Source organism: Dipodomys merriami, unplaced genomic scaffold (genome assembly GCF_024711535.1).
Source record: "Dipodomys merriami isolate MVZ:Mamm:240054 unplaced genomic scaffold, mDipMer1.0.p SCAF_12, whole genome shotgun sequence".
NCBI lineage: Eukaryota > Metazoa > Chordata > Mammalia > Rodentia > Heteromyidae > Dipodomys > Dipodomys merriami.
In genome coordinates this window covers 33225632-33251394 of record NW_027202493.1, presented here as the reverse complement: position 1 = coordinate 33251394, position 25763 = coordinate 33225632, and the positions used below count along the sequence as shown (strand labels likewise).

Genomic DNA, 25763 nt, shown 5'->3' with positions numbered 1-25763 from the left:
AAATTCAAAGACTGATGGCAAGTAATCAATTTAGTTTCAGTGAAAATGTCCCAGGACAGGTGATAATTCTAGTGTTTTGTTTTCCATCACCCGCCAAGTTCCATGATAAAGGCATATTGAGTTGATCCATTTGCATCTAAATATTCAATGCAAGGTCGCCAGATTGAAGTGTCTAGAAATGTCATATTCACAACCTGTCTGCTTCATTCATCACTTGTCTCAGGAGCAGCTTCCAAAACACGGGGGTTCGGGCGGGGTGGGGAGGGAAGGGGAATGAGAGTGTTTGATTTCAAATGCAGACCCGGTCACTCTCTTGTTGAGTTCTATAACTTCTTGTCAAGTTATATAACAACTATTGCCATGCTTCTCATTTATATAATATGAAGATCACAGCTCCTAATTCATAAGACTAAGGCAATGAGGTAATCGTTATACCTCCAGCAGAGGCAAATGAGCACTTGCTAAGTGTTACTAGTTACAATCATCAATCTTCTATGTTTTCCATTATCAGGGCCTTTCTTCTCTGCACTTGAAGGGGAGGTTGACCTAACTGATTGACATCTGAAATTGCCCTAAAGCACTTAGATTTCAAATCAAGTTGATATTTACATAAAGGTGGCATGAGAATTTTAGATGTATGTTCTGTTCTAGCCATGTTCTAGCCATGTCTTCTCTGCCTTTGAACTCTATTAACTCTGTGTGTGTGTGTGTGTGTGTGTGTGTGTGTGTGTGTGTGTGTGTGTGTGTGTGTGTGTGTGTGTGTGTGTGTGTGTGTGTGTGTCTGATGGTCCTGGGGCTTGATTCAATGCCATATGCTCTTTTAGTCTTGCTATATTATTTCTGCTCATAGCTGGCACTCTACCACCTGAACCACATTTCCATTGTCCCGAACATTGTCTATTTTCATATTTTTTCAGCCTTTTAAACGTTGAATTAAATTATGACTTTTTTCTCCCAAGAGAGGTTATTATCCATTTTTGCATCTTTTGCTTGAATTTCTATTATTGAGTCACCTTGGAAGCACAGCATATTTCAGTAGAATTAGGTATTCTGTATATATTTTAGCAAGAGACAACAAAGTTTAAGCATCTATCAGTTGTCTTGGTTATCCTACAGAAAAAGAATTCGGTCTATTTTTTCTTAAATTCTTTTGTACTAGAAAAGTAAAAGGCAAAAAAGTAAAAGTACCAGTTTCATACTTTTTCTACCTGTATTCTGAGAACTAAATGTTTGTTTTATTCTTTAAGTATTTAATTTTCCTATTCTAAATAATGTGACAATTTCCTCAGAGAAATGTCTAAGATTATTTAATCAATGTGTATAATAGGTTTGACCAAGGTATTACCAAGGACACTGCTGAAAGAGGACTCACCCAGAAATAAAACAAAATGATAAAAAAATAAATAAAATGCATAAGGATTGATCCTTTAGGGACTCTGTCCAAGAAAACCAAGAACCTTTAACTAACATTTCTCACATTTCAGCTTTGAAGTATTTAGGCCAAAATTCTTCTGTGTGGATCTGACCGTGTCTGTGTGCTGTCATGCACAGACGTGAGCAAATCAGTTTTTTCAAACCCTCAGCTTCATTTACTGGTGGAATCCAAGGGTAGAATCAAAAGGGAGAGGCTGCCTGCAATTACCTCATTTCTTTCGTAAACTCATTAACTGAGAGAGGATGTTCCATTTTTCCTTCCCACAGGACCTGATTGGGGATCTGAAAGAACAACTTTCTTCTCACTTCAAAGAAGTTATGGTGGGCCTCATGTACCCACCCCCATCTTACGATGCTCACGAACTCTGGCATGCCATGAAGGTAGTGATCTAACCCAAAACACCTGTCACCTGCACAGACTGCTAAGCCAATAGGGAGAAGTCTGTCTTTGGATGCTTCTTATTTGTATGGCTGGGGAAGATAAGAAAGATGACTTACACCTCTATATGCCTGGGAAAATGAGGTGGTCCGGTGAGGTGTTGTAAGGAAACTCAATTGTGAGAAACAGAGAAGCCACCTGGACTCTCATCTCAAAGACCAGCAACCCAAATGCAGCTAGCACAAAGCTTATAGAGGCCCAAACTGCACCACGTGTGTGGAATCAAACCCAACAAAAGCACTGTACATGAGCGAAGCAAACCAGATGAACACACTTAAACCTAATAGAAAAGCAAACCATCCAGGGAAACAATCAGGGGAAATCAAGAGCTAATTATCTAGGGGAAGCGTAGAACCGGTCTCCTTACTTCATTGTAGCCTTGTTAGGAAGAATGCATCTCCAGAGTTCGGTGGCTTAGATTAGCTCATTCTTTGGTTGTACAAAATCAGATGTACTAAGTCATCTCCAAGTGAGATTTAAACAAACAAACAAAATAGCTCCCAATGTTACTCATATTTGAGTCCTCTCCTTGGTATATATTTTTATATTGAAAGGGATTTTTTTTAATCTGTGTTTGAAAGTTATCTGGAAGGATTTGATTCTGAATCCAACTAAGATACTGAGAGACAAAATAAAAATCAAATTTGCATTTATTTTATGACTTTAGATAATCCTTTACAACTATTGCTTGTGCTTCAAATCTTTGCTTCTGATAGGTTAGAATTACAGTTTTTTGCAGAAAAGTGATTTCCATGAGACCAATTGACTACAGGTTTGTTACAGACTTTGTTTTCTGGGTATGTGGGGAAAACAGTCTTATACTCCTTTCAAATGCTGGCCTTGACCATGTGTACAACTGTTGAAGTCATTCTAACATGGCACATGCTAATGGTCAGATTACTGTACTCTGTAAACAGAGTGTGGCAAGAACAAGCAAGAGATAACCAATCAACCAATCCAATCAGTAAAGAAACCAACATGGATGGTCATCATCATAGCTAGCTGTGGTATAAATTCATACGAATTGCGACAAATCACTTTATTTAATGCTGCCTGCCAACTCCAGTTTTTTACCAAAATATCTTTCTGCCATTGTGACCAAATGTATAAGATCATATGCTACTGATATCAATATTATATCAATATTTACTAAAATGGTCAAGATTCCTGCAGCTTTCCGGAATGTAAGCATGAAAAGGTGTTTTGACATTAAAATCACCGTCACAGTGGACACATTCAGATGCATATGGTTGGTGCTTGATCCAAAAGTGTAGAGCAATTGTACAAAAGCTCACACTTAGGAAAACACAGGGACATGTTCCCAAAAGTCCTTGGGCAATTATAAGGCCTGGAGTCAAACATTCTGCTTGCTTCTAAACAGAAGAACAGAGTTTCCCATTGTTAATATTACCCTCAGGGAGAATCAAACAATTAGGACATAGCATAGCCACAGTTAAATTGAGTCCTTTTTTATACATTCCCATATACATATACATCTATATATGTTATTGTAAAAAATAGTGTACAGAAGGGTTACAGTTTCATGAGTAATGAGTACATTTCCTATCGAGCACTGTTACCTCCTTTGTTTTTCCCCTACCATCCCTTCCCTCCCCACCCCCAAGTTGTAAAGTTCATTTTCAACATAGTGTCTTATATATCTAATCTCATTGTTACAATGGGTCAACCTGTATCCTTATTTAGGCATTTTGTTCTTTCCCTTCCCCTCCCCAAATTATAAAAATGTATACACAAGATGCAGGGCACCAACATCAAATAGTGAAAACAGGGGTTATACCATGGAGAAAGAACATTAAAAAGAAATAACATTCATGTAGTATGTTACAAATACAATAGCAAGAAAGATAAAACCATTGTGTCCCTGTCTTGGGGTTCATTTCACTTAGCATTGTCTTATATGGTCATATGTACATAGTTTTTGGTCTTTTCTGCTTGTCCTAGACATATACTAGTTATTGCAAATAAGGGAAACCATGGGACCTATGTTTCTCTGTGTCTGGTCTACTTAATATAATTTTTTCCAAGTCTTTCCATTTCCTAACAAATAGGGCGATGTCATTCTTTCTGATGGAGGCATAGAATTCCACTGTGTATATACATATATATATATATATATATACATATACATATATATATGCCACATTTTCTTGATCCATTTATCTACTGAGGGGCATCTGGGTTGGTTTCATATCTTAGTCAACACATTCTCTTCTTCCTTTCTGCTCTGCTACCTCTGAGGACAGCGGGAATGTTTTGTTGCTATATGGTAGCTCAGTTAAACTTTCCTTCCAGGTAGAAATGGCCTTTGTGTCTCTCTGTCTTTGTCTTTCCAGGGAGCAGGCACTGATGAGAATTGCCTTATCGATATTTTAGCTTCCAGGACAAATGGAGAAATTTACCAGATGCGAGAAGCCTATTGTTTGCGTAAGAATATATGGAGATAAGCATATATTATACCTAAGTATTTTTTGTATTTGTTCCTTGTATTTTTAACACAGAAGAATAGTCCAGTTTATGTATTTTTGAAGGATTCTAAGTCATGCTCACATTGGAAATATGACTCACTGGATTAGAATAGTAGTTTCTAATGACAAGGGCGCAGAAGGGAGGAAGGCTGAAGAGACGTTAGTTGAATAGTACATTGAGATAAGAGGAGTCAATTCTCATATTAATATGACCAGAGTTGACAGTAATACTTCACATATCTCAAAAGACCCAGCAGAGGGGATTGTGAATGTATTTACCATTAAAAGATGACAAAAGATGATCATTATACTCATTACTCATATTTGATCATTATACAATGTACCCATGGTTTAAAGCATCAGAAATACATAAAATTATTATGTCTCTATCATAAGAACAAAAGTAATAGAAACAAGAATATTTAAAAAGAAAAATAGGACTTACTCAAGACCAATTAACTCATTAAGTAAAATTAATGATTAGCAAACAAAAAATCAAATGATTTCCTAGAAAAATCAAGCATTTTCCCCCAGGATGTAATTATAAGTAGCTATGCAGGAAACATTTTCTCTATGACAAGAAAGCAGCCAGAACCTTGATTTAAGGTGATTTTATCTCTTTCCCAGGAGATTCCAGGAATACAGACAAAGTATGATCATTGTTCAACAAATTCTAGCAACATAATGTTCACTGTCTATGAATCTCCTAATACCTGAAATCCACCCAAGAAGTTAGGTTTTTACACAGTTAAGAAGGGTAACTGTCTTCATTTTCTAAGAAAAGTTAATGCCTTAAGTCCCATTCCATTGTGTATTATGCAATATCCACACGATGACCTGAAACAAGACTTTTCCAAGGGAGGTGAAGTAAGATACTTCTCTTTAAATATCCCAATGAGATGAAGCACTTGGGGAAAATGCTCAGGTGGGCAGCATACTATATAAATTACGAAATTAGAGGTTGTGAAGTACTGTCCATACTCTTTCTCAATTTTGGAATGTAGTTAAGTTTGGTTTTTTTTTTTAAAGACAATGAGCCCTTTGACAAAATTACCACTAACTCACAGATTCCTTTGGAAGATAGTGTGTTGACTAAACAGACTTTAACATGGCTATTGTATTGCCTATGCTTTATATTCATTACCGTGGAGAAGGGCATCAACTTAGTCAAAGCACAAGGGTACATAGATCTATTTAAAAAAAAAACACACACACACTCTTGTCACTGATAGTTCATGCCAGCCTCGGCAGGAAAGCCCATAAGTCTCCAGTTGATCACCACAATAGCCAGAAGTAGATTGAGGGAAGGGGGAACATTATCCAAAAAGAAATGTTCCCTTTCCCTGACTTATTTAAGTATAATCCCTATGTACCTCACCTCTATAATAGCAATATTTTTAAAGCCAGAACAATAACTCAAGTGATAGAGCACTAGCCTTGAGCACAAAAGCTCAGGGACAGTGCTCAGGTCCTGAGATCAAGGCCCAGGACTGGCACCAAAAAAATTAATAAAAATAAAATACAATAAAACTATACTCTAAATGTGGATATTTCCTTGTCCAGAATACAGCTCTAACCTGCAAGAGGACATTTATTCTGAGACCTCGGGACATTTCAGAGATACCCTGATGAACTTGGTCCAGGTGAGATATTGCAAAATTCATACTGCTCTTGTGTTATTAAAAGAATAGGCATACAACATTTCGAAAAGTAAGACAGAAGATGAGTATATTATAATTCATTATTTTTCATAGTAATATTTACTACCCATCAGCCAGATTTAAAAAATCAACTAGAATCTTATCTTTGATAGGGAGATAAATATGAATGTGCACCCAGCTCTTCTAAAACATAAGGTTTACCGTACTTTAACTAATTGTAAATATATGCATAAAAATTTAGCCATCCTGTGAAAATTTAAAAATTAAGATGTTACAATTGTAATTTTTGATTCAAAATAGAAATTATTCTCATGTGTTAAGCCATTAAAACTATGAGATTTTGTTTGGGGCATACGACTAACTTTTCTACACAGCTATATACGTACTATATGATTCATCACTTAAAAGCTCTTTAAATGTTCTTACAAGCACTGTAGAGATGAAGAAACAAAGAAAAATATAAGATTCTACCTCTCTAATGGTCTTACAAAAAGACAGAATTTAATTGAATCCTATAGACTCTTGGTTTCTTGGTGAAGGCATGAGATCTCTCTGCTCTGTATTAAAAATTCTGTTATACTATGGAATTACCAATGATGAACTTCCTTGGAATTAAAATTATATTCTGTCATTTGCTTTACTAAATGGTATATAATTATTGCTACACAACTGCCATTTCTTAAAAGCATCTCATATGTAAACATTGTGATAAGGATACTATGAAAAGGTCTGATTATCTTTTGTTTTATATATAATTTTATATGCTTGCCTGTCACTCTATTTAACAAAGGCATTCAGGAATACAAAACAAAAGTGAGTCAATGTTCAGCTCTTAACTACTCAAAGAGAACAGAGAAGCTCACAGAGCAAGCAATGTTTCTTTTCGTATGGTTTTTATTTGAGGCAGTATCTCACAATGAGGCCTATGCTGGTCTTGAACTTATGATTCTCCTGCTTCAACCATCTGAGAGTTGGATAATATGCATGTACTACCAATCAGGAAAATGTCTTCAAGGCAGGAATTTTTTGTTTGTTTGATTTTCTTTTGGGTGAGTGTGGAAATGTATCTGAAATGAAATAAGTATGTCCACGTCTACAGCCTTTCCTAAATAACTGAGTATAAAACACCACTGAGTCATTAACGAAGAATTTCGTTAGACAGTTGCACAAAAGAATCTGGAAAGAAAGCAGACACAGAATTGCTTTTGGTGGGAATTCAGTGAAAGATTGGTACCCAGGATAGAGACTCTGCGAGAGGAGTCAAGAAAGAGAATCGTAAGACCCAGAGCCCCACACTCTTGGCTGATGAACTAGAATAGCCAGACAAAAACAGATAAACGATCATCATGCATCCTTCCTTCCTTTCCTGCACCACTCTTGTGCCAGTTATCTCCAAGAGGTTTTAAGCTAAGTGTTTCTGTGGCTGCTCTTCACAAACCCTGAGAGGTCCTTCTTCTCCTTTGTCGGAAGTGATGCTGAGGTTTCCTAACTCCTTGAGGACTCTACTTTTGCTGCTCAGTTTGGGCAAGTGTACAAAGACCTACTAGGTTGTTTGCCATTCAATTGTAGGCCCTTAGATTTAACTTTCTTGAGACCCAAAATGTTGCCTTGTAAATTAAAATTCTAAACCTTTTCTGTCCACTCCTTTCCAGTACAAATTTTCTATAATCTTTCCATTGTTACAATCATGTCTTCTGCTTCCCTGTGCATCCTGACATGCAGAATCAAAGGAAAGACTATGCATGGCTTTCATCCTTTTTAGCCTTCTTAAAATACAGACACACCCCTCCTGTGAATTAATAAAGACTGTGGGAATTAGAGCATAGGAGCTTTAAGGTACCATGAATTGCAAGATATTTAAAAATATCATTACTGTATTTTCTAGGAGGAGAGATCTTGCACTTAATCTACACAGGGTTTTCTGCCAGAAATATTTCTAATAAGGAAACAACTGAGCTGGAACACATCTTTCTTGAAAACGAATGCCAGTCATTAAACTGGCTCACAGCACTTCCTGTGAGCTTTCACCACACTAGATTTGTGGAGGGTCTAATTATCTGTCAGATAATGAAAAATTAGGCACTTGGAGATTAATTAATCAATGTGAATAAATTACACTGGAGATGATAAATGTTTCCTCAAAGAGAAAGAATGGAAGCTGCCCATGTGGTAGCTGGTTCCTCAGCCTGGCCTTCAGTATTCCCTGAAGGATAGTTTCTCAAACGCATAGGGTGAGGTCTTCGGGATGCTAAGGGCATCATCTTTGTAATCACCCCTTCCCAATGTATTGACTCAACTATTTTCTGACGAATTTTACTTCCATTAATTTATTCCAGTCACATTTGTATCTTATCCTTACTTGGATGCCATATCCATTGGTGTCATTTCTCTGGTTTGATACCAAGTAAACCCACCAGGCTGCTAACTCAGGCTCCTTACATAAAATGCAAGCTTGACTCTGTTTTTCTGGAAGAAGTTGACATTCTTTTAATCCACCATCTGCTTAAAATACTCCTGGCAATTCTCTGCCAAGGAAAGCCATCAGAGGGACTTTGTTTCAGGCTGAACTCCAAGAGCATTATCTTTTTAAATAATATTTCTCAATTATAAGAGAAACTTATAGTAAAAAAACTTCTACATAAATTATGATAAGAAACTATTACTATTGTTATTAGTTTTCTTTTTTATTAGTTACGAAAGCTCAACTGTTTCTCACAAACTTTGCAAGAATAGTGTTCATTACCTTAGCTACATAGTCAGACTGAAGATCACTAAAACCGGCAAAGCCCCCCAGAAGTCTTCCACATCTGTTCATCGATCTTTGAAGTTAATTCTTTACTTTTCCAAAGAGCATTTCGTGAACACTTACAATATGCCAAGCGTGGCTTTAAACAATTGAAAATGATCATTAAACAAAAGGGACAAATATCCCAGACCTTATCCAACTCGTATCAAGGTTAGTGTGGACTTTTAATCTGAAATCTAGTAAATAAGCACATAATATAGAATTTTGAAGGTGATAAAATATGGCAAAGCAGGGTACTCAGAGACAGGTATGTGGGGACTGGGCGGAGTGGTGGGTTGTAAGATTATATAGATTGTCTAGAATAGTTTTCACTGTAAAGATGAGTTTTGAGAAAAGACACAAATAAAAGAGTGAGCCAACCAATCAATAGATAGGATTCAGTGTTTCAGGCAATGTATAAAGTTGGAAACAAGTCTAAGGCAAGAAAGTACACAACAGGAATTAGCAATAACAAGAAGGCCAATTGGTGCCACCTGAACAAGCAAAAGAAATGTACTCCTACAGTAGGTAAATGGACACAGAGATGAAGTTGTCCAAGAGCCAATATCTCAATCTGGAACAGAAAAAGAATTGGAGATTCTGTCCATGCTACTTAGTGACTGAAATAAACATAAGAAAGTTTAAGGGATGGTCCCCTGTCTAGACTAGCTATGTCACTGAATTCACAGCAATGTGGCCATTTGCAGAGTCTTAAAAAAGATATAGTATGGAAGAAGCCTTGGTAACCACTCCCTCATCATAATTTAAAGAAAAACTTTCCTATAATAATTAATCTTGATTATAACCTTGATGGGAAAAGGGTAAGAGATTAGTAAATCACACCTCTGGGTATGTATATTTAAGGGTATTTCTAGAGAGCATTAATTTTGGGGGAAAAGCTGTTTTGAATGGGGGTTTCAGTTTGATGGAAAAGAAGATACTGCACAGAGAACTGGAAAAATAGAAAGTACCTTGAATTTTCCAAAGTTTGTCACTGTTGCAAGAAAAAATAATTATATTAACTCCCACCTTTTAAAACCTATTATTAGTATTTCCTGACTTATTCAAGAAATACTTATTCCAAATTCAGACAGAATTTTCTCAGGAATAACCAGTGTGTGGTGGTTCCGGAATAGTTATCCCAATAATCCTAGTGGGGTTGTATCAATTAAGAACATTTCAAAGGAATATGCTGCTTATTTTTTCAGGGAACCAGGGAGGAAGGATACACGAACCCCGCAATGGCTTCTCAGGATGCAATGGTAACTAGAATCAGCTCTGTGCCTGATTATCAGGACCTTTGTTAGATTGCTTTGAGCTGATTCTGATGCTGCTTCATGACTGTGTGGTATTCCAGGTCCTGTGGGAAGCCTGTCAGCAGAAGACAGGGGAGCACAAAACCATGCTACAGATGATCCTGTGCAACAAGGGCTATCAGCAGCTGTGGCTAGGTAATTAGGGATTCAACTGCTTTGTGGCCACTTAACCAATTAGATAACAAAACGTTACAGGTGGGTTAGAAAGCAAAGGAAGAAATGTTACATCAAAATAAATCAGTTATCACGAAGACATTTAGTGTAACATGTTCATAAAAACACATCAAATGATAGAACTAAGGGGAGGGGCGGAGGTCCTCATAAGTTTATTGTTTTTCCAGTAACTGAATTCTAGTATCTTCAAACACTGACTCTTTAAATAACAATGATCACTGTTTATGAGACACCATACCACTTCCTACTCTGTGGGTCATAGGTTGTCTTGAAAAGTGATGAGGGCATGTAGTTACTCAACCCACAATGAATCAAAGCCCTGGTGACTGTTGCCCTTTAATTCTGCCATACTAGCCTCAGAGGTGAACTCCTTTGTTTAACTTTCTTGAAATACGTGCACCTCTCTTTCCCCCTTATCTTTTGAAAAAGCTTTTTATGTGAGAGAAGTCGGTAACATTATTTTAAGGTCAGGCATGGTAACACACCTCTGTGATTCCCAACACTGGAGAAGCTGAGACAGGAAAAACTCAATTGAAAGCCAACCTACATTACAGAGCAAGAACCTTCTCCCTCTTCTACCCCCCACCAAACAAAATTTGTTTTAAATGGCCTCTCTGGTTCCAATCTTGCTTCTATACTCATATAAAGGTTACTTACATATGAGATTATACTTACATGTCAATTCCAGATGATGAGTATAAAATAATATAATAGTGAGGTGCCTTATTGTCTCTCATTTGCTGCAAAAATGGGTGAAAACTAAAGCCTTCCTAGGAGAAAGCCAGACAAATAAGTTCCTGAAATAAAGAAGCATTATTCTCAGCTGCCAAACTCTATTCTTTACAGATTTTTATGTCTGTTATGTTTATTATCGCTAGGAGGATTTTCTTACGCTTGACTTTCATATTTAAACATCAATAGAAAATTTGTTGTTTTTCTAAGTCATGTGTGTGTGTATGTGTGTGTATCCTAAGCAAAAGATGCACAAATACTGACTCCTCAATTTAAGGCAGCAGTAAATGACTGAGCCCCACTAAGGGTAGACATTGTTCCCTGGCAGAAGAGCAAAAGCAAGTCTTTTTTTTTTTAATTTAATTTAATTTGTGAACATACTGTACAGAGGAGTTACAATTACATAGGCAGGATAATGCGTACATTTCTTACCAAGCATTGCAGCCTCCTCCTTTGTTTACAAAAACAAGTCTTTGAGTCCATATTTATTCCAACTCTACTTAAATTGTATTTGTTTAGAAGGATAGATGATCACACAACTGATAATAGTATTTTCAGTTATTTGAAAGATAACTTTTTTATCTTTACTGAGTATGGTAAGCTAATCGATACTTACGTTTTAAATTATTACATTCATAAAACAATATTTCCTTTTAAATGTATCATGTGTTGAAGTTTTCCAGGAATTTCAAAATATCTCTGGGCAAGACTTAGTAGATGCCATTAATGATTGTTATGATGGATACTTTCAAGAACTGCTAGTGGCAATTGGTAAGTTGTAATTTATAGGCTATACCGTAACCTTTTATTTCACAATGAATGCTAACTGGTTTCGTGTGCATTACAGGTAAATGAATAAATGCTTTATTGAGTCATTTTTCCCTGAACACCATCATATGAGTGCTGTAAGCTCTTTACAAGGAAAGTCTGTCTGCGAGTGATACAAAGCACCAAACTGACAACTAATGATTTTTTAATCTTTTTATTATCTTTAAATAGTTGTTCAAAGGAGTTGGCAGTCAACAAAGTGGTTTATGAATACAATGAGCCTTGATCCATGTCACCTCTTTCAATATTCTCATCCACGCCTCCCTCCCTGCCCCTTCCCTCACTTTTATTAACTGTGTAGGATATATATATATATATATATATATATATATATATATATATATATATATATACATATTCTCCTGCTCTTCTTCTCTTCATAACTCCTTAAAAACTGGTTCATCTTTTATGCTAGGATACACAGAATTTTCAGATGCCATCTATCAGGAACTAAAGTTCTCACACGAAGTTGTTCTTCGACATTCATTCGCTGACTTCATTCTTGGATAAATGCTAGCAAGGGGGCACTATGATGTCTTTCTTGTCTTTAAGAAGCAAAGGGATTGTTGGCTTAGGCTCTTTGTTTTTGTTACTATCTCTAATAAATTTACCTTTCGGAATAAATCTCACTATACAAAAGAGATTTACCATGTTGTTATTTATTAGTGATTTGGCAGGCTATTCTGAAACAGGCATACCTCCACTCCTTCCTAACACGTTCCTGTAGAGGGAAAAGAGCTGGTAGTCATTCATAAACATTACTGGAAACCACATGGGCTTTACCTTGTGCTATGATTTCCAGCACACCTTGCAGATATTATGAATGAAGAGTCATACTGAAATATTCCTACTGAAATATTCCTATAGTTGGTACTTAACACCTAGAAAGATACTTGTTAAATAAGTGAATATTGTGATTTTCTATTCACAAACATACATGGGCATGGGAGTTTAGAAATAGCAAATCTAGTTATCTAGTAAAGGAGTTTTGATCTGCAGTTCCATAAATATATAAATATATTTTGATGGTTTCCATCAAAGATTGATGTCTTTGTATTTTTCTACAGGGTCTGCTTTTCTTTGTAATTAAAAACATATGAGAAAGCTGAAATTATGGTCTCGTAAATTTAAAAAGTTCCTTGAGATTATTGATGATGACTTTATTTTGGCTTGAAGTTATAGTCTCTCCTACATTACTAATTCATTTAGGAATCTCTTTAGTTATCCAAGTAAGAACTACCAAAGATCTATAATCATTGAGGACAATTTTTGAGCAGGTTCAAGGCTATTCAAAGCCATAGCAGGTTTGCATCGATGACATCTAAAGCTGGCCTAAGACTTGCCATGATCATTATAATTTCTCTTTAAAATATTTTGGGTCTACTAGCAAATCTATTAAGGACCTGAGACTCTTAAGGATGAACTGTGCCGAGAATAAACCAGCTAGAATTCATATGAATGCAAAGCATTCCGAAGGATGAAGTGCAGGTCTATGTTACCTAAATCCCTCAATAATAAAAACTAATCATCCATGATGACCCAGGTCTCCTTGAAGCACTGTTAAATTTCCAGTTGAAGAAATAAATTTGCCTCCACCAGGCTAACTGAAGGAGCTAAGAATTCTAAGAGGTAGGGGTGGATGGAATGAAAATATAAGAGAATCATTATTAATGTTGCTTTATATTTTCCAGCGGAGTACAATGTAGCTATTATTCTAAGTGTTGAATTTATAATACAATGGAAAGGTGGTATTAGAGTCAAAGAAGTGTTGTGTTTGTTTCTCAAAATCTCGAGAAAGTGTGTCTTGTCACTCAACTGTCTTCTCTATGGTCTTTCCTAGTTCTCTGCGTCCGAGACAAACCAGCCTACTTTGCTTATAGATTACATAGTGCAATTCATGTAAGTAAGACCCACATCACTTAAAATGTTTTCCAAGGACCAATTTTACTTCTATCATTTCAATATTGATTCTAATTTCTTAACTTTTATGAACATACATGCTTTTCAAAGAAAACAAATCCAAGCAGATAAACAGTGTTAAACACCAAACTTATGATTCATCAAATAAAAATAGCCATTGGATTTTGCATCAAATTTATGTACTTAAGGTGTATATTTCTTTGGGGTATCTATCTTTCACACACTTCTCAATACTTACAGATACTGATCAATCAAATACTTTTGTATCATTTTCAAAGCATCATGCTAAACCAAGGACAAGCACATACCACGGAGCAGAAGAAAGTCTCATTAAAACAAACAAACAAATCCTGCCACACTTTTCAAGGTCGAAAATGCAAAGCAATTCAAAGTGTTACTTTTTGAGATACTGGAAAACAGTAAACTCTAAAGCCATTTTTGCAATTGAATGGAAACATTTCTCATGCGTCACTGTGAGCTTCAGATACATGGTTTCTGAAGGAACTATTTCTATGAGAACAACTACTTAACTGCATTATATAAGGCACACCATATCCATGATGTACATGAGCATAGTAGAAAAATGAAAGGTTTCTGTAGGTCAGTATACATATGCCATAACCTTGAAAAATGAAGAAAAACTAAAATGGTCAAATAGTTCCATTAATGTAGTATTCAATGAGTTTTATCTTCAAAGTTATTTTTAATTTATTATAGCATATGAATTATATAAAACATTAGAACCATTATGACGTTTTATACATGTATATTCAGTACTCCTAGTAAATTGTACAGGCCAATCTCTTGAAATTAAATACCTGCATGCTGGGAAAATATGCTAGCATACAAATATATTTGATCATACGTTGTGTGTACACGGAGTGTCTTTATTTATGTATAATAAGCTATAAAATCACAGAACTCAGGAGAATGATCCATATTTCATAGTCTTCTCTCTGATTCTATTTTCAAGGAGCAAAGATTGGTTTGATTAAACATTAATTTATTTGAAATAGCATTATCAGATACTGCCATCAGATAATTTCAACAACTTCTTTCCTCAAAGAACCAACTTCCACAACAGAATAAAACTATTTGCTTGTGAAAGACCCTGAAAAAGCAATTATAATTACACTGATTCCAGCTATGAACAAACTCAGGGCTACTTATTCCAAGGACAAATAAAACTTATCCTTATTATGTGTGTGTTAAGCGGGAAGAGAGAAAGTTCATGTATTCACAACTTATTTGGAGGAAAGTAGAGAGTTAAATACTCAGTCACAGTAATATTCAATCAAAGTCATCACAATTTTTATGTATAAGGCCTTTGACTATGAAATATTCATCCAAGTTCTTTTCACTTCCCGTTAAGCCTTTCATCCAAGGCACTTTAAATGATCTACAGTTCAAAACAGAAAGCTTGGTTAGATCATTCATTTGTTTGATATCACCTCAAATTATTCAAAAGTGCTTTGGTTCTAAAATATTCAGACATCAAAAACTAGATTATACTTGCTGGCCACCAGATGTCACCAGGATTCCATTTGCAAAGTAATAAACACCTGACTCAGACATTTCTGAATGACATACATACACCCATACTGACTTCTGTATGTTACAATATTTGAACTTGAATCAACAACTGTTTGGAATATTGATTTTTCACCATTTTTCCACAGTGAGACTGCAAAATGAAAATGTGATCACTGTCATAGATGTATGTAGTGTTTATCTCCATTCAGTATTTGTTCCACAGGGAAGAATGTTTACCTAGGATCAGATTTGTGATGAAAGAGACAGTATGAAGACTGAGGAGTGTAGAGTAAAGAGAGATCACTGCTGAGTCAAGGAGAAATGATGAGGGTCAGAATGGAGGCTGTAACTGAAGAAAACGATTCAGTGTGAGAACACCATGAGGTGGGGGGGGGAGGGGGGTGACAGGTGTCACAGGTGACTCTCCCCATCTGACCTGAAAGCTTCATACACAGTGATGTCACACTGAGCCTGGCAGGTAGAAGGGCAAATCTCTATGATGAGAAAAAGGAGGTCGCTCCATTTTGGGACAGGCTGACTTGAGGGATTAGTTCTGACTTTCTTGCTTTTCTGTCTCTTTTAGGATTTTGGTTTCCATAATAAAACTGTAATCAGGATTCTAATTGCCAGAAGTGAAATAGACTTGCTGACCATAAGGAAGAGATACAAAGAGAGATATGGAAAATCACTGTTTCATGATATCAAAGTAAGTCTGTGTGTGACATTCTATGCTTCATGAAGCGGGTATAGGATTTTTAATCGAAATGCTCACATGTGAGACTCTAAAATATAAAATATTTCAATAAGGTTGATCTACTTTAATAACTCAGGTAACATTTCATGTATCAATAGGTGCAATCTAGGAAGCAACCTCAATGATGCAACTCTCTAGCTCTCTGGTGTAAGCAAAATCATTAATGCACTTATGCCAAATAGTAATCCATATCATTGTGCTTCAAGAGTTACGTATGACCTGGACCAGAAAAATATGTAAAAAGGATTTATATACCAGTCCAACTCTCCTCTTGTACAGTCATAACCAAGTAACATCAACTAGTAATTGGAAGACATATTGTCAGTTTACTTTTGAAACTCCACATTGATTTTAAATAATTATAATAATAATAAATTGTAAAATAAATAATATAAATATAATACAAATATGTTACTTATTAGATACAATTGATATTATATAATACTGTATTTTATATAATTAGAATTATTATATAATTAGTGTGTCATATATATATGAATAATAAATAAAATAATAAAACAAATAAATGCTTATATATTATATAGTATTCATATATTATTTTTATATTATGCTATATAACATAACATATATGATAGAATACATAAATGTTATATATTGTATATTATATATATGTATACTATATGTTTATATTATATAACTTATTATATAATATAAATATAAATTACAACATAGATAACATCATAATAATAAGGCACCTCTTTATAAATTAAAGAGGTTCCATTTTAATGCAAGTTATTTATATACATTAGAGCTGCATCAACTATACATAAACTGCATAATAATGATTATAATAACCATGATATATTTGTTTCAATGACTTTCATTTAGAATAATTCTTAGATCTTTAAAGTAGAAAAATAATTCAAGAAAAGCCAAGGGTTCATGGATTTTCTATAATGCAATTCAGAAGAATTAGGATTCTTTTCTAGAAACACTATAAGATTTTGAGTGTATTGTGGTCTCTTTTTTCAGAATTTTGCCTCAGGGCATTATGAGAAAGCACTGCTTGCCATCTGTGCTGGTGATGTGGAGGATTATTAAAATAAGGAGAAGGAAAAATCTGGAGGATCTGAACTCTTCTTTATAGACACACCAAAATAAACATTTTCTATCAGATGTTTGTTCCTATTAGCACAGTAATAAAACTGCACAATTATATTTTTCTTCTCTCTTTAAAATTATTTCATGTCATAAAATCTATTTCTGATACATATGATCCTGGATTTGTATTTGTTATTCATTTATTAATTAAATTGAACATGATGGAACAATAAGGAAAAAATTGTGTTGAAATAGGATTTATTTAAAAGTGAATCATCAATTCCCCACGGCAAGAAAGTCTGCTCAAGATTGTCCTTCACATGATTTGGGAAATCTATGGAAGATGCGCTGTGTGATCATCCTGCTTGGAGGAATTTTATAAGCACTTATACAAATACAATAAAGCTAAAGTAAGCTCTTAAAGAAAATATATAAAACACAAAATGTACTTACTAACATTTCAAGAGTCTTTCATGCAAAATTAGGAATGAACATGTGTATTATGTTGTGTGTATGTGTGTGTGTGTTGGTTGTACTTATAACCATTGTGTTAAAGGAAATTTCGCTACTTTTTGCTTGTTAGCTATGAGCCTTGAACTTAGAGCCTGGGCACCATCCCTGAGCTCTTTTGTTCAAGGGGAACACTCTTCCACTTTGAGACACAGCTCTACTTCCTAGCTACTTTTTAAATAGCACTTAACCAAACGCTAAAAAAAAAAAAAAAAAAAAAAAAAAAAAAAAAAAAAAAAAAGCCATGCTCATTGATTTTCCATTTCTTTAACATCAACTTAACTGACTTTAGGAAGTTATATGCATTGGGCCATCATTGGAATCAAGTCCCTTCTCTCTCAAGATGCAGCAAATGAGGAGGGAAAAAGGAAAAACTACAGAGATCACATATTGGGGAAAGCCTAAACTAATTCTACATGGATTGCCAGAGGCAGAGTGTCCACATCTAACACTGTGGACTCCCAATGCAAGCAAATAACCACTAACACCAAGATCCAGAGGATGTGGTGGTAAGTTAAGCCAGGCCAGTCAGTCACCACGTCATGATGAACCATGAAGATAACCGAAGTGCTGTCAGTAGCCTATAGTCTAGTCTTTGGGAATCTTCTCCTACTGGTCTGAGGGAGGCTAAGGTTGAAGATACAATCTCAATCTAGTATTGGACAGGTAGAATGAAATCAGACATTTTACGCTCAATTCAGAACACATGTTGCACTTAATAATAATGAAGACTAAATTCTCAAGATTTCACCTTATTGTTATGATTTATGATGAGATATTTTAAATTGGGTTTGATTTCTATTTCTAAAAGGTCATAAATAATATTTCATGAAAAAAACACTCTTCGAAGTACTTAACATACGTATTATTTTTTCCCAGCTAAAACTCTTGAAGAAGAAAACTGTTAGGATCCCCTGCTTCATAAGTAGTGGAAACATTCTGAAAATGTATACTTCGGGTAGATAATACATCTGATTTCTTTGTGACAACATGCTGTTATCAAATCAAAAGCAAATCTAGACTTGGTATAAGTGCAGCTGCTACAATAGACAAAAAAGAACTATTGCAACCAGGCCAGGAGAAGATAGTGCTAAGAAGAGTAAGATATGCTGGAACTCCAAGATCAGCCAGCACTCGGCTTTTACAGGGATGAGTAAATGAGACCAGAAAGAAATGAGGATACCAGCAGGTGAGAGGAATGTATGCTATGAGATGCATTTGTAGCTAGTCTCTAGAAACAATACAAGTAGGAAATGAAGGCTTAAGGTAGAGTTGTAAATGGCCTAAGGCATGAAACACAGAGCCAAGATAAAATGATGTGTCTTGGATCTGGGTATCTTTACTTGGCAGTTCAAGCCATAGTTGATCCCACCAGGAGACAGGGATGAGGGAAAGCTCCCTGTTCTTCTCAAATGCATTTCTTCCCAGGGTCATACCATTTGTGTCCAGAGATTTCTCCATGGATAATTGGCCACAAATGGAGTGAAAGATATAACTATTTCACACAGTGTTGCCAAGGGTAAGAAATATAATCAATTTTCTTTCTTTTTTTATTTTCTAGACACTTATATACAATGAAAAATAAAACAAAACATCAGTCCTATGTTTTCCCTTAAAGCCATCTCATTCATCAATGAGATGCCTTAAAGCATCTCATTCATACTTAGAAGAAAGTAATTTGTTTACTCCAATAAACATTTCAATAGCTAGATATCTAAATCATAAAGTCCTAGTTATGTTGATTGGAAATAATATATTTCACTTTCTGGTAATTCCATCACATTTTCTAGCCTTAAGAAACATTTTATGAATCTGGACAGTGAGGAGAAATGCATTTTTTTCTTTTTTTTTATTGTAAAGATACTATACAGAGGGTTACAGTTACATGAGTGAGGTAATGAATACACTTCCTCTTGAACAGAGAAATGTATTTTTAATAAGGTTTTTTTATTCTGAAAATACCATACAGAGGGGTTACAATTACATGAGCAAGGTAATGAGTACATTTCTTACCAAGCATTGTTGCCGTTGCCTCCTCCCTTTTTTCCCCTTCCCATCCTTGCCCTCCCATCCCTCACCCCTCCCCCCAAAGCAGTAAAGTTCGTTTTTCCACATAGCATCTTGTACATTTCATTTTTGCAATGGGCCCACCTGTATTCCTATTTAAACATTTGTTTTTTTTCCTTCCCCTCCCAAAATTATACCAACATCAAATACAGTGAAAATGGGGGTTAAAATACAGTGAGAAACTTGTTCTTTAATTCCATATAGAATTTTTGTACTTTTTGTCACCTGTCCCTCAATAGATCTCCACTTCATAACAAAATCTTCTCTGACACAAAACCCCAAGTATCATGAATGTAACTTGCAAAACTTCTCTGAAAGTATTTTGCGTCAGTTGCATGCTTTTCACTTTTATACTTTCTTAAATTTTTCAGAAAAGGTTTCACTCAATTGTTCAAATGCTAAAACGACATTATCATCTTCATTTTCACACAGTTCACGCAACGAAACACTGCAAATAGAAAGAAAGAAATGTTTCTAGCACCAATTTTAGTGACAATAAATATTATGGGTAGGCAGAAGTATATCCCATAAAATGATGAGGTAATATTAACAAAATGGGAAGAAGAAGGAGGAGGAGGAGGAGGACAGTGGGGAGGAGGAAGGGGGAGAAGAGAAAGAAGAGAAGGTAGAGGAGGAAAGGGAGGAAGAGGAAGAAGAGAAGGAGGAGGGAGAAAAAGAGGAGGAGGAAGAAGAGGAGAAGGAGGGGAAAACATTTCTTTGTAGCTGTGTGCCAGTAGCTCAAGCCTGTAATCCTGGCTACTCAAGAGCTGAAATCTGAGGATCACAGTTGAAAGCTAGCCTGGGTAGAAAAGTCCGTGAGACTTATCTCTAAGAAACTACTCAAACAAGCTGGAAGTAGAGCTCTATTTTGAATGGTAGAGTGTTACCCTTGAGCAAAAGAAGCTCAAGGACAGTGCCCAGGCTCTGAGTTCACACCCCAGTACTAGTATACACACAAAAAAATTCTTTGTAAGAATCTACAAAAACATAAAAATAAAAACAAGGGAGGAGGGGAGGGAAGAAACAGAACAAAAAAATCTATGTAGTTCCTCTGTTACCAAGAGTATTTGAAACATCACCAAGTTCCATGTGGCTTGACTACCTCTCTCTTTCAAACAGTACAACATAAATTCCCTTTCTTTTTTTTTTTTTTTTTGGGGGGGGGGGGTCAGGTTGTGTGTGGGGCCTGAGCTCTGGGCCTGTGTGCTGTCCCTCAGTTCTTCAACTCAAGGCTAGCACTCTACCACTTGAGCCACAGCACCATTTCCGGCTTTTTTCTTTTTGCTTATGAGGTGCTGGGGAATCCAACCCAGGGCCTCAGGCATGCAAGGCAAGCGCTCTACCACTGAGCCACTTTCCCATCCAAGAGTCCTTCTCTAAAACCAAGTAGCGTCACTCCCTAGTTGCCATCAGCTCTACAACTCGGGTGTGTGTGTGTGTGTGTGTGTGTGTGTGTGTGTGTGTGTGTGTGTGTGTGTGTGTGTGTGTGTGTGTGTGTGTGTGTGTGTGTGTGTGTGTGTGTGTGTGTGTGTGTGTGTGTGTGTGTGTGTGTATTTGCCATCAGCTCTACAACTCGGGTGTGTGTGTGTGTGTGTGTGTGTGTGTGTGTGTTCAACTCCACTAGAAATTATGTGTGTGTGTGTGTGTGTGTGTGTGCATTCAACTCCTCTAGAAATTATTTTGTGTTAGGTTCTTAAAAAGAGGTAACTGAGTAAGAACAGCAACACGCACGTGGTATTCAGGTAAGGGGTAGGTTTATTCAGTAGACCTGCTGGGACCAGGCAAGGTTGGCACTCCACGTGGCTGGGAAAGGCCTGGGAATGAGAGAGAGCTGGGAAAGAGAGAGAAAAGAGCTAGAAAAGAGCAGAGAGAGCAGAGAGAGCTAGAAAAGAGCAGCGAGAGAGCAGAGAGCTAGAAAAGAGCAGAGAGAGAGTGTCTGGGCCTGCGCTAGGCCATATCTAGGGTATGGGCGGAGAAAGGTGTGGCCACATCAAATTCAGATGTGACCTCTTCCAGGTGTCCCAGTTGCCTAGGTAACACAGGTACTGGGTGGAGACTTTGCTGCGAGGAGGGTGGAGTCTGCTGGCCATCCAGGAGCGGGCCTTACAGTAAGTAAGTGTAAATTTACTGATTTTCCATCTCAAGTGCTTACAGGTGTCTCAAGCTGATAATACTTCCATACATACTTGTCAAATGAAGATATGAATGGATGATGTTTTGTTGTCAGCCATGGGGCTTGAACTCAGGGCCTGGGCACTGTCCCTTAGCTCTTTTGTCACTTAACCAGGCACCATTAGATGACTAATGAACACTAAGGACAGAGGGAATTGATATGAAGTTTGATAGTATGTGACTTTCCAGTGGGCTCTGTTGGCTATACAAGAAGCCAAAATGAGAAAATGCTGGTTTAAGCAAGAGATTGATGAGTATGCAAGTGGTATAAACTAGAGACTTGATGCAGCTCAGCAGGTGCTTTCAGTGATCATATATCTGACGCATGTTGCTTGTGACAATGGACACTATTGGGGTCTCAGCTCCATAAATCCTTGGAATATTGTTGCCTGTTAATGTACAATGCCTTGAGCTGAGGCTGGAGTCTGGGGGAATTTAATATCCATAGATTTTGGAACTCCTTCTACCACAGAAACACGCAACATGGTATTGAGAAGTTCTGCCAACTCCCTAGGAAGCTGAAATGTCTAAGATGTAAGTTGTTCAATGCCATCTTCACAAAAAGAACTCAACTTATTTTGCAATTCGAATTAAAAATATAAAGTGAGTATTTAAATAGATAACATACCTGATAGACTTAACAGTGAGTGAAAAATCTTTCAACAAGTTGTAAGCTTCTCCTTCATTTATTCTTAATAGCAAAAAAGACAAAAATGGTATAGTACCACTTATTAATTTAACAGCTACTTTGTTCACAATAATAAATTAAATTTAGAAAACAAAAATGTCTTGTCAGGTATAGTGGTGCACACCAGTAATCCCAACACTGAGGAGGCTGAGGCAAGTGTATCATGAGTTCAAGGCAAGCCCAGACTACATAGTGAGACCTTGTCTCAAACACACACACACACACACACACACACACACACACACATACATACACTCAAACTCACAAATACTTCACATTTCTGAAGAGCACTGGCATTTACATTTCTTTGTTTTAATAAGGATTATTCATATTATATTTTAAAAATATTGAATTCTTGAATTTGGTAAGTCCATCTCTGTATCTATATGCTCACCACGGGAGCCATTTCCTCCCTTCCCAGATAAATCCAAATGTTTATTCCTGCTTGCTTTTGTGGATGGTTAATTGGAGATAAGCGTCTCATGAACTTTGCTGCCAGGACTGGTTTTGAACCATGATCCTCAGATCACAGCCTCCTGAGTAGCTAGGATTACAAGAGTAAGTCACTGGCACCTAGCCCTGCTTGGTACATTTGAAAATGCCTTCCCTGCCAAAGAGCTACAGCAATTGTCATGGTCTCAGACTTCAGATATGTGAATTACATTCTTTACATATTAATCTCATCAAATACTAGACAACAAGGGCTATCATTTGTCATCCAGAATAAAAATAACTCATAATGAATAAATAGAATAACAATAAGTTGGAATATATCTGAGTATTCACAAATATTTAGATCTTTAGTGTATTCCTTTGTGTCAAGTAAGCTGGCCTAAATGCCAAGAGTTTGTGGTAAACAATATACCAAGATAGTATAGAATGTGTCATTGTCTGTTGCCATTAAACTTGTCAAGAAAAAAAATCTAATTTGTTTATCATGGTTAGCCTATATCTGAAGTTATAAGGATTATTTCTCTCTAAAATTCATTAAATTCATTCCTTAGAGATACACAGGGAGAGACAGAGACAGACAGAGACAGAGATAGAGACAGAGATATCATACCTGTTGTCCTGGACTAACCCTTTCAAGGAGCCATGTTTGTAGAAGTCAAGTACGTAAGCATTAAGTGGCATTCTTCTTCCTTGACTGTCAAAATTTTGTGGCAACAGTAAAGGAGCCTGAGCATAACTGATACCAAGGGTGCGTAAAATGTTCTAAAAACCAAAAACACCAAAATCTTGTTAATCTGGAAGGTGAGTTAGTAGCTTCTTACATGCTACCTGGTAGCAGCTCCCTCACATAAGCAATACACACTATTCATGATGAAAAAGGAGGCACCTTAGCTCCATCCATGCAAATGACAGCTTTCATTAAAAGCAAGTTCAACCACTGAACTACAGAAACAGACTAAGAAAAACAGAAACCTGATTTAGAATTGGAACTATATGATTGTCAGTGTAGATCAGATGGCTGTGCAAACAGAGCATCAGAGACTTATGAAGTTGCATGTCAGAAGAGAAAATATGTCTAATGATCTTTTAGAACTCAACTACCAAAATTTTTTATTTTAAAAAAGGAGAAGAATCAAAGAGAGGACAATCAAAAGAGAAAGAAAGCAAATAAAGTTTTCTGTGTCCACTCATTTTGGCAAACTTTATTATCTAGAGTCACTAGAAAATCTAGTATGCATCTAGTGAGAATACAAATTGGACCGATAACTTTCTAAAATGAGTGAATAGTAGTAGCCTGTAAACTTGAGCATTTGAGTATTTTATTTTCTTAGGACACAGAAAATTCTTTTAACCCAGGAAAAGCCATACTTCAGAGAAATTTATATATGTGCACTAGGCATTCATGGCAAAAGAAGAATTTGGAAACAGATCAGTCATTAGCAGCAGATACAAATGAAATATAAAATATTATAAAGTAGTTAAAAATAAAATACAGATCAATTTCCCAACACAGATGAATCTTCTTGAGGCTTAGCATTTAATCAACAATTTAAGAAAAATCACTTCAAGAGAATATATCCCTCACTTTGTAAGATTTAAATGCAAGGATAAGTAATGTGTGATTTCATGATAGAATTTTTTAAAAGAAGAACAAAAAACAAAGTTTGGGAAACTTTAAGGAAGAGGAAGAAGGGATATCAGGAAGTGAAACAAATGCGAAGCCTATGTACCTCAAGCCATAGGAGTTCATTCTAGTTTTGTGCTTTGTGTTCAGTTTATTCTAAACCATTTAAAGAAATGCACGAATGCATGTTTAGTATTGTGCTCAGCTACAAAAAAAATACTAAAAGCAAATGGAGTTGAATTGATTACAAGTTGCAGTAAGGACATGCTACAGCCAAGCAATATTCTAAATGTTCACCTGTGCAAGGTGCTTCAAATTCAATGAAACAGGAACCTACCCACTTTTTCAAGAACTCCATCAGGAACAACTCTGAGTAAGAATGAGTTCGTGACCTGCGCTTCAAAGGTATCTTCTGACTGATGGGATACCACTTGTATCACAATGAGGCAGCCTTCCTAGTCTATTGTTACTGTATCAGTGGCCCTCTGAAACCTCATGGGGAAAACTTTGTATAAAGAGAGGAAGCAAAGGCAAATGGTAGGTACCAATGTCTTATAAATCAAATTAATGACATAGCACACAGAAAGGGGAAATCAATGCTTAACAACTCATATGGCTTTGTGCAATGGTTCTAACTACAAACTTCTTAGCTTATCATCCTCCATCTACAATACAAGAAACAAAGTTTTCTAAAATTATCATTCTCCTGTGCAATCTTTTATCATTTGTATGGCAGGGTTCAAGCAGTGGTTAAGAAGTCATCACTGAGACTGGAGAGAAAGTTCTAGAGTTCTGTTCAGAAAAGTCATCCTTCACTTACACGGTGTGGAATTTCAGGGTAAAGCAAATCATCATCAAAGTTGCCAGAGAGAGAGACAAATGGAGACACTGCCCCTCTTCCTTGGGTGCAGTTCATCAAGTGAGCCACCAGTGGAGAGTCGGCACATTCTTGGCCGGTGAATTCTGAGCAGAGTAAATGGGAAGAGCTTCATATTTAAAATCAGCCAAATTGTCACAGTGATCTACTTTTCTGGGACCATGCTACACAAGAAAGCCATTCAACTTCCCAGCCATTACTTCCCAAGGAACACTAAAGGAGCTAAATGACATCAAGCCAGTAGTAGC

At 36.3% G+C, this 25763-nt stretch overlaps 2 protein-coding genes across 4 annotated transcripts in view; one reads left to right on the top strand and one right to left on the bottom strand.

Annotated features, from left to right (window-relative positions):
- The window catches only part of Anxa10 (annexin A10), a 70364-nt gene extending 53240 nt beyond the window's left edge, over positions 1–17124 (top strand). Inside the window, exons 4-12 of the mRNA XM_070015916.1 lie at positions 1702–1815; positions 4228–4318; positions 5923–6002; positions 10014–10067; positions 10163–10256; positions 11703–11798; positions 13696–13754; positions 15892–16014; positions 17056–17124. Coding sequence (XP_069872017.1) covers positions 1702–1815; positions 4228–4318; positions 5923–6002; positions 10014–10067; positions 10163–10256; positions 11703–11798; positions 13696–13754; positions 15892–16014; positions 17056–17124 — 780 coding nt within the window. The remainder of the gene's footprint in view (positions 1–1701; positions 1816–4227; positions 4319–5922; positions 6003–10013; positions 10068–10162; positions 10257–11702; positions 11799–13695; positions 13755–15891; positions 16015–17055) is intronic.
- A 2591-nt stretch (positions 17125–19715) lies between these two features.
- Positions 19716–25763, bottom strand: part of LOC138823303 (probable ATP-dependent RNA helicase DDX60) — a 65340-nt gene continuing 59292 nt past the window's right edge. For 2 of the 3 annotated variants that reach the window (XM_070016517.1, XM_070016516.1), the window contains exons 36-39: positions 25459–25601; positions 23625–23776; positions 22502–22564; positions 19716–20149 (exon numbers count right to left, since the gene is read on the bottom strand). In XM_070016517.1, the coding sequence (XP_069872618.1) occupies positions 20050–20149; positions 22502–22564; positions 23625–23776; positions 25459–25601 (458 nt within the window). In that variant the 3' untranslated portion in view covers positions 19716–20049. The remainder of the gene's footprint in view (positions 20150–22501; positions 22565–23624; positions 23777–25458; positions 25602–25763) is intronic. The other variant, XM_070016518.1, reaches the window with a different exon arrangement.